Below are 20,085 nucleotides of genomic sequence, written 5' to 3' on the forward strand. Positions count from 1 at the left end.
GGTTGCTGTTGAAATTCACAGCTCCCCTTGTCTACAGTATCTTGTCCTTGAGCAAGACACTGAACTCCAAATTTCCCCCACAGGATAGAGGAGAAAACATGTGACTCACATGTGGATAAAACTACGTAAGCGAAAGGCATTTTCCAGAGAAGTATAGAATATATAGCCTAATGGTGGTAGACTATAGGGCTGAAAGTTACGGTCTTCAAATGACTCATTTGGTCCGACTAACATTTCAAAACCCAAAGATATGCCGTCCTAAATCATATAAAACAAAAAGCAGCAAACCTTCACATTTGAGAATAGAAAATGTTCAATGACTAATTGATTATCGAAATAGTTTGTGGTCACATATTCAACTAATTGATTTGATTAACTGTTTCAGCTCTAGCATATGATTTCATTCGTCCTTTAGTTATTTAAGAAGATGAACATTTTCACACCAATAATTACATTTCCAGATGTAAAGATGGTGTACATCAATGTTAGTGGAAATGTACTATAGACGCATTTGAATTTGTAGTTAGCTTTACAGTTTAAAGGGATTGACTTCCTCAAAAGTTCAAATAATAGCCTTCTGGGTCCCCTAATGTCGAGTTTACGCCACATGATTTTAGCCCTGATTTTGAAATAGTTTTGAAACTCCTGTCTCGTGCGTGGTCTTGCGTCTTTTCACAAATCACTTCTCGCGTGTGTTTGGAGACAAACTTGAAAGGTATTCCTCCTTGTGAAATGTTTGTAACGCTTGACCCTCCTGTCGCCGATAACTTGTGTAATGTACAAACCACAACAACTTGAAAACACCCCGTCATAAAACTGACAGACGTAACTGCTGTCATTGACTAGCAGCGTGACTAACTGTCATTGTCAGTGACTAGTTACATTATGGGATCTGCTTGTAGCTCTGACTCATGAGATTCATCAGACAGTCCTTGGAGTCTCTTTTATCTTTGGTTCACACTCACTGCTGACTTCATAACTCGCTTCCTTTTGCTTCACTTCGTTGTGTACATGTGTTTATTAGACTGTGAGGCGACGGGAGGAGTGAGAAACAGAGTTAACATGAAGAAATACATCCAGTGCTGCAGCTGAAACCCATTGACCCCTTTATGTGTCACTGGGTCATTCACTTCCTGCCAGATCACAGAGTCAGCTGTTGGTGTCTCAGCACTGACTGGCGTCTCTGTTTATACAGTCTATTTATATGAGTGTTGGGAGGTCCATTAGGAAGAAGATGTAGTGTCTGTAGCACAGATCAAGAGAGCAACACTCTCGGCTTTTACACACCTCTAAGTGACACCATAAACACTACAACTGGCCATATAAAGGCACAATATTTTTTCTCTCTCTGTTAATTGGCACTCTAGACTTACTATCGCTCCTCCTCTTTCTTCTTCTCTGAGTGGAGCTTTTCTGCTATTTGAAGTTTGGGTGAGGGAGGCAGAGGAGGAGTTGGGAGAAAGTGAGTAAGACTTGGTTTGCTTGTTTCACTCCTGCCAGTGACTGTCAAAAAACACCCGCTCTTACTGCCAACTCCACCGTACGACTATCATGACGTTAGAAGGGTTATTTTTTAAAGGTACATATTTCTCTTTCCAGTTTGGCAGTGATTGTTCCTGTGTACATGCATGCAACACACTTTTATTCACTGGTTGTGTACACTATTGCTCTTTTAGAAATCGTGCTGGTCAGAATTACAGCATATAACACGGGCCATAACCTTCAGTGTTAACAGCCCGGATCAGGAACATATTGACCCCAGAGGACTTAATGGTTCCCCTGTGATGGTTCCACTGTGAGCGAGGATTAAAAATCCAGACATGAACATACATGTGTGGTCTAAGAAAATGAAATCTAAAAGAATTATAACCCCTTAATTAGTAGTTCTACTAACTTTTAAATAGATTGTATTGATTGGGTTTGTGTTGTTTTGATTGGCTGAGTAACATTTCTGTGTGTCTTTAGCTTACTGATGAATGTACAATGGAATTCATTTACTGCAAGCCTATTCTCCTTGACTGGATAATGAGGGGTTGGGTGGGATGAGGTTAGCGAGTCCAGTGGGGATGAGTGGTACCGCCTTAAAAAAAGAAGAAGTCTGGTTTAAGCAGCTTGTTGGTTGGTAATGCTTCCTCCAGTAAGCAGCTGAAGAGCCCTTCTCTACCCTCGGTTGTCGTCCTGTCCCATCAGCCCTCAGTAAGCAGCTAAAGTGCCAGGCTAAGCCTACGCAGAGAAGACAACCCCGGGTCTTATCTAAGGAATGCTGGGCATCCTAGCAGAGGATCCCCTCCTCAGAGAGGAAGCTCTATTATCTGGAAGCCTCCGTCTCCTTTGATTGTCCCCTGAGACCTCTCTCTTTTCTGTCTCACTTTTAGATGTTTACTTCTCTCTCTGTCTGTCATTCTGCCTTCCTCTCTTTTTCTTTGTTCAGTTTTCCCTCCGTCACTACCCTCCCCCCCCCCCCCAGCTTCTTTTCTCTCTGCACTGCCACAGCAACTGAGTACTGTACTTTATATTTTCCCCTTTTGATTCTAGTTGAGAGAGCAGCTCAGGAGGTAAAAGTAACCGATTTAAACCAGACAGTGCTCATGATCGAGGATAATGAAGCGGTCTTTTGTGGTCTCTGCAGTTTTGCATGCCGTGGCATTTTACAGGCTTGCATGTCTTTGGGACTGTGGTCAGTTATCCTGGCAGAGGCACAAGCTCATGACTCTCGAGCTGCTCTATTTTCCCTCTAATTCTCTACTGTGACCTAAATGATTCCAGAGTTGGCTTTGTTAAGATCTGTGTTGGTCGATTAGCGATCTTTTGCATGTGTTAAACCACAAATTCATATTTCAGTTTTTGTTTTATGAAAGTAAACGCTGAATTGATAAAATGGCTGCTTAGTGGACTGTCTGTGTGTTGTTCAGGATAACTCCACAGAACACATTGGTTGTATCAGCATTTGGATTCAGTGAAAACAAACCGTATAATGGAGGAATGGAGAACTTGATTTCATAACGTGTGCAAACATCTGTCGGAGCCTCTTTCCCCTCGGCCTGCTTCTTTGGGCACATCTCAGACTATAACATTTCTTATTTTTCAGGTTGAGAAAATAAACTGTCTCTGCTTGAATGATAAAAGTGATAAACTGTAGGGCTCGGTGCTTTCAGGACTCGACCCGGGATCAGGTTACAGAAGCAGGGCAGTCTGCCAGCCATACAGTGATTTAAACCAGGTTCCTGTTTCCCAAGGGGGACTTACAGTGTACACAGAATACATTACCGAGGCTACACGATCCATCATTAGACCAAACTTTACCCAGCGGCTGTCTCTGTGATTTACACTCTACTATATTTTACTATTCTGCATTCATTTTGGTTACAAACAGTCTTAACCTGGATTTTGGCTGTGGTCCAGCTGACTCGGTCCTGAAATATCTCCACACTACTTCAAAGATTTGCCTTTTAGATGAATCTGTAATGTTGGCCAAGCTTTCTGATCATCAGCTATAATGTAACGCTGTCATCATGTCCGTCTGGTAACGTAACCACACTGTCCGTAATTTGGGTGCGGAGCAAAGTTAACTTGCAGTTGTACGAAGAAGTATGATTGTACGACGATTTGAGTGCTAATTACAGAGTAGTGTTGGACCTACATGGTTTTGTACTCACGCTAACTACTGTAAAGAAGATTGTGGTGCCGAAAACTGCTGCCTGCAAACAGCCATGTGTTCATGGAAGAGTTACAGATTAGTATGTCGAGTTTAGTCCAGCTGAAAAGATTAATCGACTAGTTGTCAGCTAATAAATTAATCTGCAACTTTTTTGATAATCGATTTGAGTAATTTTTAAAAAAACACTGACATTTTTCACCATTTACTGACAAAACAACTGATCAAGAAAATAATCCACAGATCAATTTGTCAGGCTAGTTGCAGCCCTAAAGTTTAGTTTTCTCTGAAACAAGAACATGAGGCCATTTTAGCACAAACGTGTGACGTCAGTCGAAGTTCAGCAAGCTGTGAACTCTTGCTCAACTTCTACAGAACGGCACGTAAACGCTGCGGTTGAATCAATTCTTTGTGTGATAAAACCTTGGTAATGCTAATGACTGCTCATACCTGATAGTGGAAATATGTTGAGGAGGGCAGAAAGTATGCAGTTCTTATTCCAACTGAAAACTACATCAGAAGGATTTTACTGATTAATACACAGTAAACATTAGAATTAAAACCTCCGTCATGGCCCTCTGTTGCCGACTCTTACTTTCAACAGTTACATGAAAGGGTTCCCAAAGAATTAGTGCTTTAATAATGTAAGTAATGGCAAGGACCCAGTCATGGGATTCCTCAGTAAGAAGTGTGTCCCCTTATTTCATAAGAGAGCCTGGTACATCTTCAAGGCAGCTTCACCTCGGTCAGGAAATCAGTGATATCCGTAGTAAGGAATGAACAAACCTCTACTTTGTTCTCCGTTGATGGTCTGCTCAGCGCTCTGTGATGTTGTAAGTCCTTTTGTGTTGGAACATAGCCAGGCAGAGAAAATGGAGTTATCCGTGGATTGAGAGATGACTTGTTGTGGTGAAAAGTTGCTAAACACGTTGCCCTGTCCCCGAGTTCTGACGCCATACTTCACTGTAGATGTCTTGTTGTCCCTGAGAGTGACAAGGCGCACTCATTACACCATTTGTGGTGTGAGTGTTCTCTGTTTGTGTGTCTTGGTTGCTATCATCAAGCGGAAGGCTTGAATGTCTGTGCAGCATCTGCAGCTGCAACTTACAGTAAAGGGTTAGTGGTAAAGTTATTTACATGTGTTGAGATAACAATGCACTGCAGTGTTCTTCACTTTGAGTCCTCACTGATGAACCTGTCTGACCCAGACATGTTGGCTCATGTGCTTTCTAGAGCAAGAAGAATATTTCCCTCTTTATTCTGTTTTTTTTAGTTTGACCTACTCTCTCTTGACATTTTTTGTTGATTTTTAGGTTTTTAACATTTTTAGCGAAGCAGTCATCACTTTTCACTTATCTGTTTCACAACATGAGAACAGGATCTGCAGCGTTTCTCACGTTACAGTTTGTGATTTCTCACCTATATTTCTCTTCTGATATTTAACATACAACTGTAGACTACAGAGTTTTAACATCTTTTTATGATAAACCACTGATTACAAAGAAAGATGTTTAGGCAAGTAAAGAACTGGAAAGGACACAGGCCTCACAAATGATCTGTTGCTAATATAAAGGCCTGTGTCCTATTCAATAGTTATATTTCTTGTAGGGCCTCTTCAATCCAGGCTAATCTAAGACACACCTCTGTAGCAGAGATACATTCTGTCCAGAACATAAAATCCAGTGGTTCAAATACCAAGGATGAGCTTCCCATGTGGTTTGAGGCTTTGTATAAATAATCAGCTGTTTTGTTTGCATTTTAAAATATTTGCTGAGAGCTGCAATGAGGCGTTGTTTAGGCTTTCAGACAGCTGCAATGCTTTATATTGGAAACCGTGTTTCTCGAGAAATGACACCAGCTGACTGTTTATTGGAATAGAATAGTTATTTGTTGGCGTGACAGTCTGTCCTCCCGCTTTCATCCCGAGTGTTGCAAATACAGACGTTTCTGCTGTTGCTTCGGAAAGCCTCCTTTTATCGTGGTCCAGTGTCAATATGGGAAATAGGGTTATAGACACAATATCTATGCACTATTATTATGGCCAAAAGAATCCACAACAACAATATTATTGCAAAAATCTGTAAGACATTTGAAATAAATAATGCTTTAAATCTAATTCATCTTTGTTTATTTTGCAATTGTGTCTTTTTTGGAAAAATGAATTAAACTGAAAGAGTCTGTAACCATAACCGTTCAAAAAGAACAATTACACTCATAGTGAGATTTAAGAGGCGCTGAATTATTTATACGATATAATCATATGTGTGTTATTAACATGATATAAATGTTAAAATATCATGTTTATTATCAACACTGGTGTATGTAGATCGCTCCTGATGGGAAATGATCAGCTACTATTGTCAGTGTGTATAAAAGTGAAAAATAATTGATCAATCTGTCATTTTCAGGCGCTGCGTGGTGAGAGGGAAGCAGTGGGTGCGGCATGCTGAGGCCACTCCCCCTGGCCCAGGATGAGTGTCAGAGATGGCGCTGCCACCATGGCAACGAACGCAGGTGGAGGAGGGGGGGGAGGCGGGCCAGCTAGCCCCAACGATCACGATGACCGCTCATACCTGCTCCAGATCTACCCCCGGCTGGCTGCCCAGTCCACCACCTGCTGCAACCTCAGGTGAGTGTGCCACAGTGTTGCAGCTTGAAAATGTAGCATCAACAGTTTATGTTTAGCTATGATTAGGACTGCAAAGAATAATCATTTCTACTATCGGGTAATCTGCCATTTATTTCTAGATTAATCGTGATCTATATTAATAGTGAGAAATGTCCAAAGTAATGTCTTTAAATGTCTTGTTTTTCAGTCTAAAACCAAAAGATATTCACTGATGTAAAAATAAAATGTTTGTCTTTGAGAGGATAAAAACAGCATTTTAAGACAATTTTGCATGAAAAATTCCGTTATGTTATGTTGCAGCTCTAGCTATGATGCTGTTGAAGTAGTTAAAGTAAAGCATTGATCAAACTAAGTGATTACTTTGTTCTGCTCATCAGAGTGCAGAAGGATGCAACAGCAGCCTCTGTGATCTCAGACGCTGCCACGGCACTCCGGCTGGACCCTGGCCGCATGTATGTGCTGGCAGAGGTGAAGGAATGTGGCGGGGAGGAGTGGGTTCTGGAGGCCGGAGACCTGCCAGCACAGAGGTTCCTGCTGTGGCCTCGGAAAGCCCAGGAGCAACACCCTCAGAGCCTTGGCTTTTACTTCTTACTACAGGTAGAGCTGGCACACAGTTCACTTTGCAGTCCGACTCAGTGGATATGGAGCGCTGAGAAAGATGCTCCTACTGTCTGACCATTGCATTCTGTTTCTTTCGGCTTTCTCTTCCTCTTTGTTGCACAAGTGGTCAAGCTTGATAAGAAGTTTCACGGTTAAATTAACCTCATGCTAAATGTTTCCCAATATCATCCCCCCCTGTGAGTTGAATCCCATTTGGGACTGCCGTTAACTATTTTGACTGGGTTGACCAAGTATGTTTTAAACTTTCTCAGAAAGATAATTAAAGTGATTTTCTTTTCCTTTCCCTGATCCAGGAGAGGAACCATGATGGCACTATCCATTATGTCCATCTCCCGCCTGTGACTAAAGAGCAGGAGGCGCAGCTAGCCGCCAGGGGCTTCCTTCCTCCTCCACAAGACGACTTTGCAGACCTCTGCAACCTCCCCGTCCTCAATGAGGACAGCATATTAAACGACCTGCGCACGCGCTTTTACAAGAAAAAGATCTACACCTATGCAGGCAGCATCCTCATCGCCATCAACCCCTTCAAGTTCCTGCCCATCTACAACCCTAAGTACGTCAAGATGTACGAGAACCACCAGCTGGGCAAACTGGAGCCTCATATATTTGCTATCGCAGATGTAGCCTACTACGCTATGCTCAGGAAGAGGGTCAACCAGTGCATCGTCATTTCTGGGGAAAGTGGCTCCGGCAAGACCCAGAGTACCAACTTCCTGATCCACTGTCTGACTGCGCTCAGCCAGAAGGGCTATGCCAGTGGAGTGGAGAGGACCATTCTGGGAGCTGGGCCGGTCCTGGAGGTAAGATGTGTGAAAGACGCTTTTAGATAAAAGCTTGAGCTGTTTTCATATGAAGTTTGGAGAATTCTGTGTTTGCTTCAGGCGAGGGGCAGCTACTGGATAGAGGACCAGGTGGCATGTCATGACACGGATTACACTGCGGTCACCTCGCCGGCTCGCAATTTGTCTGATCATTTTGTCAGTTCAAGAATCGGGTTGTCTCTTATTTTTATTGTTGTTTCACGCCAGCCGCAATAAAGGTCATCAAAACGCCTACTCGCTCGCCGTGAATTCTCCAGGCAATAAGCGGCTGTATTCACACATGAGCTCAATCGGACATTACACAGACTTTGTTCTAGGGAGCTGGCAGAGTAAAGTCCGATTGATATCCGGTCCGACTGATTCGGACATTTGCCCTCTCACATACAGCTCCTCCAGGTGTAGATCATTTCAGGGTTGCAGTCGTGTGAAAGAGACTCTAGTGACCCACACTGGGTTAATGCTTGTGAGGAGATGAAGTGTGTAGTATAAAAGCCAGAGTCTGTCTTGTATAAGGGCACAACAAAAGAAAGAATAAAAGATACTGTAGTTAGTAAAAGAGTTGAGTCTGTCTCGTCTGTCACATGGAAATCATCTCGTATCACAAATGATCTGTTGTAGAAATCTACACGTTTCTTTTCTGCACTGTCAGGTGTCAGGTGTGGAATGCACTGCTCATATCCAACAATGACACCGCGTCCTCAAAAGTGACTGATAATTCAGGGTTGCTATTAAATGCAAAATACACTGAGTTATAGTTTGAGATTATTTTCTGGGACAATAATTATCTCCACTTTAGTGGTTATGAATGATAAAACGTCCCATGAAAGTATCGGATCCCATGCAGCACCGAGCAAATGTATTTTCAGGCTGTGACTACATTGCACTTCCGTGCGTAGGCTGACCTATTGGGACATATGGTAGTCTGTGTGCAGTGCAAAAGACTTTAACATAAAGACTATGGTCTACCCAGAAAGAAGAAACGAAAAAGAGGATGGGAAGTTGCTTTATTTACACATCATGTGGCCCCCTGCCTGTGCAAAGGCTGTGTGACTCTAGACGAGACGGGGCTGTTTCTGTCTCTACCTACTTTTAAATAGACATTTCTGATTATGTTTAATACAATCATGCTCTCTTTGGGTAACTGATAGTTAACATCATAGGTTCTATTTGTGATTATTCGAATATGAACAACATGTTCGATGCCGTCGTTGAGCAAAAGCTGGGATTTCTTTGTTGCCGTTTCGGTCAGGTGACTGCTCCTCTTCCTGATTTCTGCTCTCTGAGAAATGAAATGCTTGTACTGACTTGCTCTCTGCAACCGCTGACAGTACAGAATGAACCAAACCGATACACAAAGCTCATTATGTTAATAACCGGTTTGCACAGCGAGTGGGAGAATATCTATCAATAAACATGAAGACTCAATAAATGAGTTCTACGTGGTACTATTTAAAGCTGCAGTGTTGGATATATGTAGAAGGCCGGCTGGTGCACAGTGTTGAGGCTCCGGACAGACAGACTGACCAACAGTGTGTGAGTCATATGGACTCAGACTGTGAATCTCTCCTGCTTTGTTGTCTCGAGTGAGCGACGGCCCCACTGATTTATACATCCACACTGGCAGTTCTTATCAGATGAAGCGCACCACCAGAATGCACATCTTTCCTCTCGCAGGCATTTGCATTCAATTTGCATATTTTCATATTGATAGTGAACCAAATTAAAATATCAGCATTTGTTTTTCCAGTCAAATGTGAGGTAATGACTGGAATATTAAAAACAGATACTGTGTGAGGCGTCACCATTGAAGGAAGGCTTCAGTCTGTAAGGCTGAGGGTATCTTTATCCTGCAGACAGTTAAATATCCAGGGCTCATTGCAAACTACAGCTCTCTGTGTTTGGTGACAAAAGAGGCACATACAAACACATGCAGACATCTGTTAGCTTTTACATTGTTTAACAAAAAGAATGGCTGCATCATGAGCGCTAAGTTATTAGTTTAGACCCTGAGCTATGTGGCAAAGAACAGCGTTCACTTCATTTTGTTTATTTTTCATCCCTGTAATGAGAAACGGGGTCTCCTCCACGTTCACATGTGGAAGAATTTACCTCCGTCAGACCTCATGCAGGAGTATTTTTGTGAAGTCATTTTCAGCATCCACATCACTCCCACTCTCATGCCGTCTTAAAGCAAGAGTGAGTGTCGTCTCACCTCACGTCACTGGAAGTTTAACTCTACTTAGGATGTGTATTTTCAACACTGTGGATTATTACACTGCACTTCTGGCTCTGCTGTTTTAACTATAATGCTGTGTGCATGTGATGGTGTTTGGTGTACTGCGTAGCATGAAACTTTGTGACCCCAGGTCATATTATGTATAAGTGCTTCCTGACAGTGATGTAATCTGAATGTATGTTAGTGATTTCAGATATATGGAAGGACTATAAAGATGAAACGATATCAAATGTTCTGCCTGAGGCTGCAGAGTAAATAAGAGGGAAGCCTCTTATCACCTGAATACCATGTGAACAAAAAGCAGAAATCCCAGCACTAAGTTTCACTTTAATAGTCCTCCTTGGTGGGGAACTAATTACTTGCAGTCCTGATCTGGAAGTAAATCTCTTTTTTTTTAGGTTTTATTTCGCAGTAATTTGGCTAAAAATAGACCTTGAGCCAGAAAATCTGCATGTGGAATGCGGTTTATTATTCAAAGTCCCGAATGGTGCTGAAAAGTGAAACTCCCTGACCTGGGAAAGTAAGTTCATTGGAACACGCAACACTATGGAGCAGAACACACGTAAACAGAGAACTGGCCACAACATATTGGCTTGAGCCGTAATGCCAAGAATATAGGATGGGCAGGCACGAGGTATCCATCATTCATCTGTCACTGCCGTCTCCAGACCCTCTGACTCAGTCACTCATAGATCTGCTGCTGCTTTCAGATGCATTTCAATAAATGCAGCTTTGGTCTCTTGATGTGTGTCAGTCTGTCAGTCTTCTGTTCCGGGCGGCTGATTGAGAAAGGGGAATGGAGAGATTTTCCCCTCCATCAGCAGAGTTCTGGTCCCTTTGGCAGACACACTGCCACTCTGCTGATCACTCCCAGAATGCAGTGTGAGTTAGCCCGGTCCAGTTCTGTGGTTGCAGCGGCAGACAGGGAGACGGGTTCGGTCCTTTCTGGCCTGGACGATGGAGGAAGTGGAGGTTGTATTCCATCTGTGACGAGCTGTACATTTCCCCCATGGCTGTGTTTTTGCTTCAACGTTTGCATCCCCCCGCCAGAATAGTTAAAGCAGCAGTTGCAGTAAACGTTTCTCCACACTATGACGTGCTAAGAAAGCCAGTTTATGTGAACGGATTCTGACATCTGCCAGCTTTAGCAGCACGCTCATGAGATGGCTGACTTTAAAATTCACTTTATAGAGGAAGCAATAGCTCCTCTGAAATGATGTTCCCTGCAGTTTCTCTGCACACAAATAGTCCACCTCGTGTGGTTCCTTCCTGACAACTTCCAGTCAAGGTCTTATATATGGAGCGTAGAATGCTATTTATAGATATGCATACCAATGCTGAGGAATTTTTACTTTTTACTTTGTTGTTTTTTGTCCTAGACGCAGATCAGGTTAGAGTGGTGAAAAATGTGTGTGTGTGAGAGCTATAGGGGATGTCTTCAGGCCTGGGTCACGCATTTTGAGGAGATGAGATCATAGTTTTTAGAGCTGGACTGGCTGTGCTGCTGGCAGATTGAATGGCCCCAACCTGAAACCATGTGCTAAAGCCACTGTCCTACTTTAGTTCATTGTACCGATTGTTTCTATTCTATGAACTTCCCTCCTTTTGTCTTGAAAAGTATGCAGGTAAAGGAGAGAGTAGTCCCTCATACTTTCTGCAGTTAATAAGGTTCCTGCTCACCAGCTCTGAATGAGTATGTCACCTATAAACTGGTCCAACTGGTTGATCTTCTGTGACGTGGTTCTTTTGGTGTCTCTGTTTTCTTTTGCCAGGCTTTAAAGTCTATTTATTCTTCATGTCAACAACAGGGCCCACCTACGTTGCAGAGAGTTGGCGGACACATTGCAGGCAATGTGTTGGAGTTATGTTGTAATCACAGGGAAGCACACAGAGTTTTTCTTGTCCCATTATATTTTTTAGGAAGACATAGAAGAGTATTTCCTTGATTTTATTTGATAAAATAAAAAAACAAACATTTTTTTTTACATAGCACTGAAAAATGCTAGATATAATAATCCACATGGAGCTCCATCCATGCGCCATAAAAATATAATTTGCCAAGTTGACAACTGTAATTGAGGTTAAGAGGTACTTATTAAGGCCTTAATATGTTAAGTAAGCCACTTTAGTCTTTGCAGCATTCTGAATAGCATTTATTTCATCACCAGAAAGTAGTGTATCAGTCAAAGAGTTTGATTGAGACAAAGGATTGATTCAAACTTTCAGGGTCCTCCAAAGATAACAAATAGACGTGCAACGATGCCAACGTCTAAGGTTTCTGACAACATCAAGGTTTCTTGCTCACACACAAACAAACATCTATAGTTCCAGATCAGCTACGTAACATTTTATCTAAAGCCTCCTCTAAGCCACTCTGTCTCACAACTTCAGACAGGAAGCTCCTATCACCCGGAACCCTTTTTTAACAGGAAGCAGCTACGACACAGGAAGTAGCAACAGTAGTTCTCTCTGCCGCGGTCAGGGCTTTGAGGGGCGGGGATATACCAAAGTACTGTATTGTTGTTCAGGAAGTGCAGAGGAGTAGCTGGCCATTCTGTCTGCTGAGCCATTGTTTATCTCTTAGTTATGGGTTGCACCTCTTTATTCCTCAGCTATATTTGGTCAGGCTGGGTGGCTTTGTGTACGAGTCTGGGAGAAGCTGGCATTACTGAGTCGAAGTCGCTGCGTCATGCACACGTGTCATTCATTGCATACACACATACAGTATACAAAGGCTTTACTGTAATCATACCACTCAGAATGATACTGAAGAGTGGAATATGCTGTTCCTTACAGGCCAAATGCAGCTTACATGCAGCAGCATGCGGCAGGCCTCTTCAGGGTCTATTCATGGTACCCTGACCACACCACAAGCTAAGGTTTGATGTGGTACTCATCTAGACATGGGTGGAGCTGCTTGAAATTGCTCCAATCTGGTAAAACACCAGACCACAAGAGGAGCAAAACTGGTGCTCGAAAACTTTATTCTAACTATTCCAACCTCTGACATCTTCATTACTTGACCCTCTCATATGCAGGCATACAGTGGGTAGACCACACACCTGTGAGATCACGAAAATACCTTTTGAAGATGTAAACTGGATAACAAGCAAAGAACGTTTGTATTTCCCGTCTTAGAAGTCTATTCAACCGATTTACAGAGTAGGACTGCAACTAACCATCAATGTTTCCAAGATGACATCACTTAAATGTCTTGTTTCGTCCTCAACTCGAAGGTATTTATTTAGTTTACTGTCGTAAAGGAGTAAAGACACCAAATAAAGTCACAATTAAAAAGCTGGAATCACAAAATGTAATTGCAGATGCCAGTATTTTACTCGTATGTCAAATACAAATGTTGATTTAGACCTATTCTATCAAAGATAACCATCAAAAAGCACGCACACTGTACAAACAAAGACAACGAGAGATTCAGTTTCTCATTTTGTCCAAATGATTTAAAAGATAAGGGTCAAATGTTACTGCTGCAGAAAAGTTCTAGTTTGACCGTCTACATTATAGTACAGTTGCATAGTTCATGTTGCTATTGCATATTGCAGCCTTTACTAAGTGTTGGCGTCAGCTGCGACATCAGGCACGCTCAATGTAAGTTGTGATATGTCCTGTGCGCAATGACACTCTTACTGTTTGCCCATTCAGTTAGTATTTGCTTCTAGGTATGTATCCGTATTTTTTAGACTTTGTCCCTAAAATATAGACATTTATGCCGTTCAATATGAAACGGTAATTTGGACACAGATATATTTCCTCGGTGGAGCTTTGTTGTTTGTCTCATGTTGCTTACGTAATATACTCCAGAGTTAAAACTTCTCCATGACGTGTTTACATTATTCTGTACAGTGAAGTAAAGCAAAGCATTTACCTTAAAGTTAGTGCAAGAAAGTGTCTCATCTGTTTTCCAGCCTTTTTCTAATAATAACGATCATTCATTACAATCAACCATCACATCCTGAAGTAATTACTGTTGTTTTCTCCCAACCACCACTTTATTTCCACTATGCTGTTACACAAGTTAGTTTGTTTCCCACTAAAGTTGATTCACTGCTGTGTTGCTGTAATATTATATATTATATAATATATATATATATATAATATAATATGCTGAAATATTTCATTTGTTTAAATCTTGATGATTACGGCTTACAGCTAATGAAAACCCAAAAATGAGTATCTCAGAACATTAGAATATTACATAAGACCAATAAAAAAAGGATTTTTAATACAGAAATGTCGGCCTTCTGAAAAGTATGTTCATGTCTCTGCACTCAGTACTTGGTTGGGTCTCCTTTTGCGGCACTGTGGCACTACTGAGGGGTTATGGAAGCTCAGGTTGCTTTGATAGCGGCCCCAGAGATTCTCTATAGGGTTCAGGTCAGGCGAGTTTGCAGGTCAATCAAGCACATTGATTCCATGGTCATTAAACCAGGCATTAGTACTTTTGGCAGTGGGCAGGTGCCAAGTCCTGCTGGAAAATTAAATCAGCATCTCCAAAAAGCTTCTCAGAAGAAGGAAGCATGAAGTGCTCTAAAACTTTGTGGTAGACGGCTGCGTTCACTGTGGACTTGAGATAACACAGTGGACCAACACCAGCCGACGACATGGCTCCCCAAATCATCACTGACTGTGGAAACTTCACACACTGGACATCAAGCATCTTGGATTCTCTCCACTCTCCACTCTTCCTCCAGACTCTGGGACCTTGATTTCCAAATGAAATGCAAAATCTACTTTAATATGAAAAGAGGACTTTGGACCACTGAGCAATAGACCGGTTCTTCTTCTCCTTAGCCCAGGTAAGACGCTTCTGACGTTGTCTCTGGTTCAGGAGTGGCTTGACATGAGGAATGCGACAGTTGTAGCCCATGTCCTGGATACGTCTGTGCGTGGTGGCTCTTCACTGACTCCACCCTCAGTCCTTGTGAAGCTCCCCTAAATATTTGAATGGCCTCTTCTTGACGATCCTCTCAAGGCTGCGGTTATCCCTGTTGCTTGTGCACCTTTTCCTACTATTCAACTTTCTATGGATATGTTTGGCTACAGCACTCTGGGAACAGCCAGCTTCTTTACCAATGACCTTTTGAGGCTTTCCCTCCTTGTGGAGAGTGTCAATGACTGTCTTCTGGACAACTGTCAAGTCAGCAGTCTTCCCCATGATAGTGAAGCCTGCTGAACCAGATTGAGACCATTTAACGGCTCAGGAAACCTTTGCAGGTGTTTTGAGTTCATTGATTAGCATGTGACACCGTGAGTCAACAATATTGAACTTTCTCACAATATTCTAAGGTTCTGAGATACTGATTTTTGGGTTTTCATTAGCTGTAAACCGTAATCATCCAGATTAAAACAAACAAAGGCTTGAAATATTTCACTTTGTGTGTAATGAATCCATATAATATATGAGTTTCACTTAAACTGACTTTTCCACGATATTCTAATTTATTGAGATGTACCTGTATATATAAACATTATAATTATATTTATTTAGCTCCGGAAGAAAACAATAGCTGCTTATTGTTCTTCATATTCATGTCTGTCATCATTTATACAGTCTTGTATATGTACATCTGTAAATCCTTTAGGGCTGCAGCTAACTATTGTCATTATCAATGAATATGTTTATAACATGTGTAAAAACATTATGATTTCTCAGAGCCCAAAGTAGCATCATCGTGCTTGTTTCATCCAACCAACCGTCCAAAACATGGTTCCCACATTTGTGACACTAGAACAAACAAATATTTGGCATTTTTGCGTTCATATCACTTTAGGAATCCTTTGTTGTTTGATTGATTGATTCTGTCAATTAGCTAAAATCGTTATACGTAAATCATTTGCAGAGTGAAAACGTCTTCCAGCACATCGACACAATTTTAGTGAAACAGTCATTTCCCCTGAAACGGAGACTATGCCATGTCATGCTGCTCGACGCAGAATCTAACGAGTATATAAATACATCTCTGACCTTCATGCAGTGAAGTCACAAAGTAGTTCAGTATAAACTCGCTCATTAGAACATTCACCGTTATTGAATCTAAGCTCAGCCCCTCTGAGCGCTGTCGACACGGTTATTGTACATCAAAGAATCAATTCTTTGTTAACAATTCAGTCGAGTTAAGCTCGAGGGCTTTAAGTGCAGTTGGTGGGATATATTGGTGGCTTGTACAAAGGCCAAGAATAGAGGAGGAACTGTGTAGAGACGTGGTTGCATTCAATCACTGCCAACATCATGTGATTTCACAAAAGCATTTTTTCATCCAGGACAACAATAAACAGTGATTATTTTGTCACTAAGCACCATTAGTGTTTTGCATCAATATGGCAGCTCCCAGTGATTATATAGTTCTTTACCTTGCTGCTGCGTTCTCCAGTTTAACCTGTAATTGAAGCGTATATTTAAGAACACGATGTGTGTAAGGTGTCTGCAGGGATCGAGCATGTCCACCTAGAGGTTTGATGAATGTTTGCACGAGCGCCTGCCGTTGCCCTCTGTGAATGTGGGAACTCTCTTTGTGACGGTTGGACTATTTAGACTCCTTTTGTGAGTGTAACCATGCTGTAGTGAGGTGTCCATGTCAGGTCCTTGGCAGCGCCTGTGGAAACGTTAAACTGAAGCTCTTTTGAGCAGCTACACTTTGAAGGATGCAGCAGTGCCTCGGTGTCATAGCAATGAGGTCTAGAACCGAAGCTCCAGCGGAAAGTTTTCACTGATTACAAAATAGTTTTCTCTTAGTTTTGTTTGCATATTGAAAGTCGCAATGTATTCAAAGCTTTTAGTGCACAAGTGTTACATTTACATAGCTGCCAGTATGAATAGTTTTGATGCGAAATATCGCAGGCGAGTATTTGGCATGTTCGTGTCGTCTGTTCGCTACGCCCCCGGTGCGTAAAAGACTTTATAGCAGCTACTGCACACAGCTTGTGGGGAAGTATGACGACTCTCAGAGCATTCAAAGTGTTTTCTGAGGAATCGACAGCAAACCTAATTGCTGTTTCTGTGAACATCTAAATTCGTACACAACATCACACCCTTTCACCAGCACAGAATTTTTTTGTTTGCAAGTTTATACTAGACCAAACATCCAATGCCTTTTTAAAGTGCATCATTTATACTTTCTCGTCTCTGCCTCACTCACTTGTTGAGACAAACAACTCGTAAACTGCACAGCTTTAGAGACACTCCTTTACTTTGGTTTGTAAGGGTGTGTGTGTGTGTGTGTGTGTGTGTGTGTGTGTGTGTGTGTGTGTGTGCATGCGTGTGAGGGGGCTGAATAGGGATGTGAGAATTCATTCGAATAGGTCTTGTTCTGCTGAAGTGGAAATGTACAGGAGAGCGGGCTGCCAGAGAAGCCGGCTCACCACAGAGAGGAATCAGTTAAGACAGCACTGTACATCTTGAAACGATCACTGGATATGTTAACCCGCAACATGCAGATATGATATGCAGATTGCTGAGCCCTTCTGCTTTCACTCTGTCTCTCTCACCCTCCCTTCCATCTTTTTTCCTTCCATAAACTCCTTGAGTGCAAACCCTATTTCGTAAGAATGCAGATTAGTTCTTTCCATAGACACGGTTTGGAAAGCCGTCAGTCCGCTTCCTCATACCTGCTGAGCATTCCAGCCAATCACATCGTCTGCTTATGGGCAAGTTCGAATACGAATGATACCGTTTCATGTTGAGCATTCCCTCCATGATGCAGCGGCCTGGACTTTGCAGAGGTTTCCCAGGGTGTTGTGCTCCTGGCTGCAAGGTTTGTGGAGTGGGGGGTGATCAGAACGGCACTGGGCAGAGTGGGCACAGCAGTGAGACACTTTAGAGTGTTTGTGCCAAAACACACTTACTGACCTTAAACCTGGAACAAAAGTGATGTCATTGTACTCTGTAAACACACTCAATACATAAATGCACAATTGTACACGTTATTTATTGGCATATTTAACGTACAAAGCCGTACAAGCACTTAGAATAATAATGGTGTTGTGAGTTTGAATACAAAAAGTGTGTGTGAGAGTGTGAGAGTGTGAGAGTGAGAGCCCTATGAGTGGGTGGGTGAGTCTTGTCTGAGCAAGTCCAGGTTTGGCTGAAGATGATTCTGGTCATGAAGACACAACTCATCTCTTTGATCACAACTCTTGCCTCATGCTCCCCCTTCATGTCAGTGCACTGAAAGAAAGTTGGTGCTAAATGGATAAAAATGGAAGAACAGTTGAAATGAGCTAATGCAAATCCTGCAGAGCTACTTCAACTGATAATAGGTCAACAGTGCATCCCAAGCAGTCTCAATCAGACCCTGTAGGTGTGTGTGTTTGTGTTTGTGCCCCCTAAGTCCAATCAGCCTCCACACCACTGTATTAAATTCCCCCTGCAACTGCTTTGGAAGATGCAATGTGGCTCCTATTTAACATGCACTGAGTCAACTTCCCCTGTGGTGGCCTTTTGGTGTGGGTGTGTGTATGTCTATCTGTAACCATGTGAGCATGTGCATCATGAAGGAAAAAAAGAATGCTATTCTGTTACTGACCGTATCAATGCAGTGAACGGGGCCCCTCAGCGAGGCCTGGCCACCGGGCGCTGTGTGCCCCTGAGCAGCGTCTGGAGAGAAACCTGCTCCTCTCTGTTTCTGTCTCTGACACAGCGTCCCAACCTCATTTATCATCACTGACCTATGCTCTCTCTCTCTCTTTTACTCTCTGACACACACACACACACACACACACACACACACACACACACACACACACACACACACACACACACACACGGTGAACAAGATAATAAGGGAAAAGGTCTTGAAGGAGGAAAGAAAAGACAGAGATGGATGGGATGAGAATGAGACGAGGGCAAGAGGTGACAACGAGTTGCAGATGCTCGCCCCCTCCTAGACCCCCAACACACACACACACACACACACACACACACACACACACATGGTTCCACCACCTTCTGCCATCTCAGCTGCTTTTTAAAAACAAGATTTAACCCCTAGGGCCTAGACTATATAGTTTCTTTGTTGTTGTTGTTGACTTCAATGCGGGTGCTGATACATGAGTTGGCACTAGATTGATTTGCAGCCAATTGCTGCTTTATACGAAAGGAAAATATTTTGCAGTACTAATCTGCAAGACAAGTCTGTCTGATCATTTAAGGCTTGTTGGACGCTTGTTGTTTGTTGCTGGTGAATGACATGCAGAGGAACATCAATCACAGTCACTCTGGATCAATTTGATAAATGGAGAAGAAACACGTCCATTATGATGTTGCATTAATCTTGAGTAGAAGTTATTGGTTGGTTTGGTAAAATGCACTGCACGTTTTTGAGTTCCTCCGCCGACACTCACCCCGTGTTTCTGTTTCTGTCAGGCCTTCGGGAACGCCAAGACCGCCCACAACAACAACTCCAGCCGCTTTGGTAAATTCATCCAGGTGAACTACCTGGAGAGTGGAGTGGTCAGAGGGTGAGTAATGAAGTGTGTGTGTGTGTGTGTGTGTGTGTGTGTGTGTGTGTGTGCGTGTGCGTGCGTGCGTGCGTCCACACCAAGTCAAGCCACGCTGCCCCGGTCTGCAGTACAACACCATACAGGGACATGTAAACGACTCGGCATCCTCTTCCTGCAGCTCGTCCTCCACCTCTCTGCATTATAGCCCGATATCTTCCTCTTTGCTCTTTTTATGGCAGGTCATGTGTATCCTCTCCCCTGTGCAATATGTGTGTGTAGCCTGAAACTTTCAACCACCAGCATGTTCTTCCTTTTTCATAGCAGTCAGTCTCTGGTTAGGAGCTGTGTCAAAGTCTGGTCGGCTGTGTCACTTCCTCATCAGGAGAGGGGAACAGCTGCTCCAAAAAACAATGTCTTGAAAAAAACAATGTGTTATGATATAGTTGCAGAAGAGCTGCAGAGAATATTCAGTACAACCAGGGTTCCCACGGGTCCTCAGGGAGTATTACATTAATTAATCTATAATAAGGTGTTACCTGGTATTAAAATGTCTTAAATTAATGTTTTTCAAGTCCTAAAAGATTCGATTAATCGTTGCATTGTGAAACCAATTGTCTCCAATCCTGTCTAGATAGGGTGTGACATCGGTTTTAAATTTAATGTGTAG

At 42.5% G+C, this 20,085-nt stretch overlaps 1 protein-coding gene across 1 annotated transcript in view; it reads left to right on the top strand.

Annotated features, from left to right (window-relative positions):
• Positions 1 to 20,085, top strand: part of LOC115006699 (myosin IXB) — a 67,598-nt gene that overhangs the window by 13,850 nt on the left and 33,663 nt on the right. The window contains 4 exon segments of the mRNA XM_029429103.1: positions 6,064 to 6,284; positions 6,662 to 6,881; positions 7,199 to 7,705; positions 19,342 to 19,436. Of these exon segments, the coding sequence (XP_029284963.1) occupies positions 6,127 to 6,284; positions 6,662 to 6,881; positions 7,199 to 7,705; positions 19,342 to 19,436 (980 nt within the window). The 5' untranslated portion in view covers positions 6,064 to 6,126.

This window comes from Cottoperca gobio, chromosome 4 (genome assembly GCF_900634415.1).
Source record: "Cottoperca gobio chromosome 4, fCotGob3.1, whole genome shotgun sequence".
Taxonomy (NCBI): domain Eukaryota; kingdom Metazoa; phylum Chordata; class Actinopteri; order Perciformes; family Bovichtidae; genus Cottoperca; species Cottoperca gobio.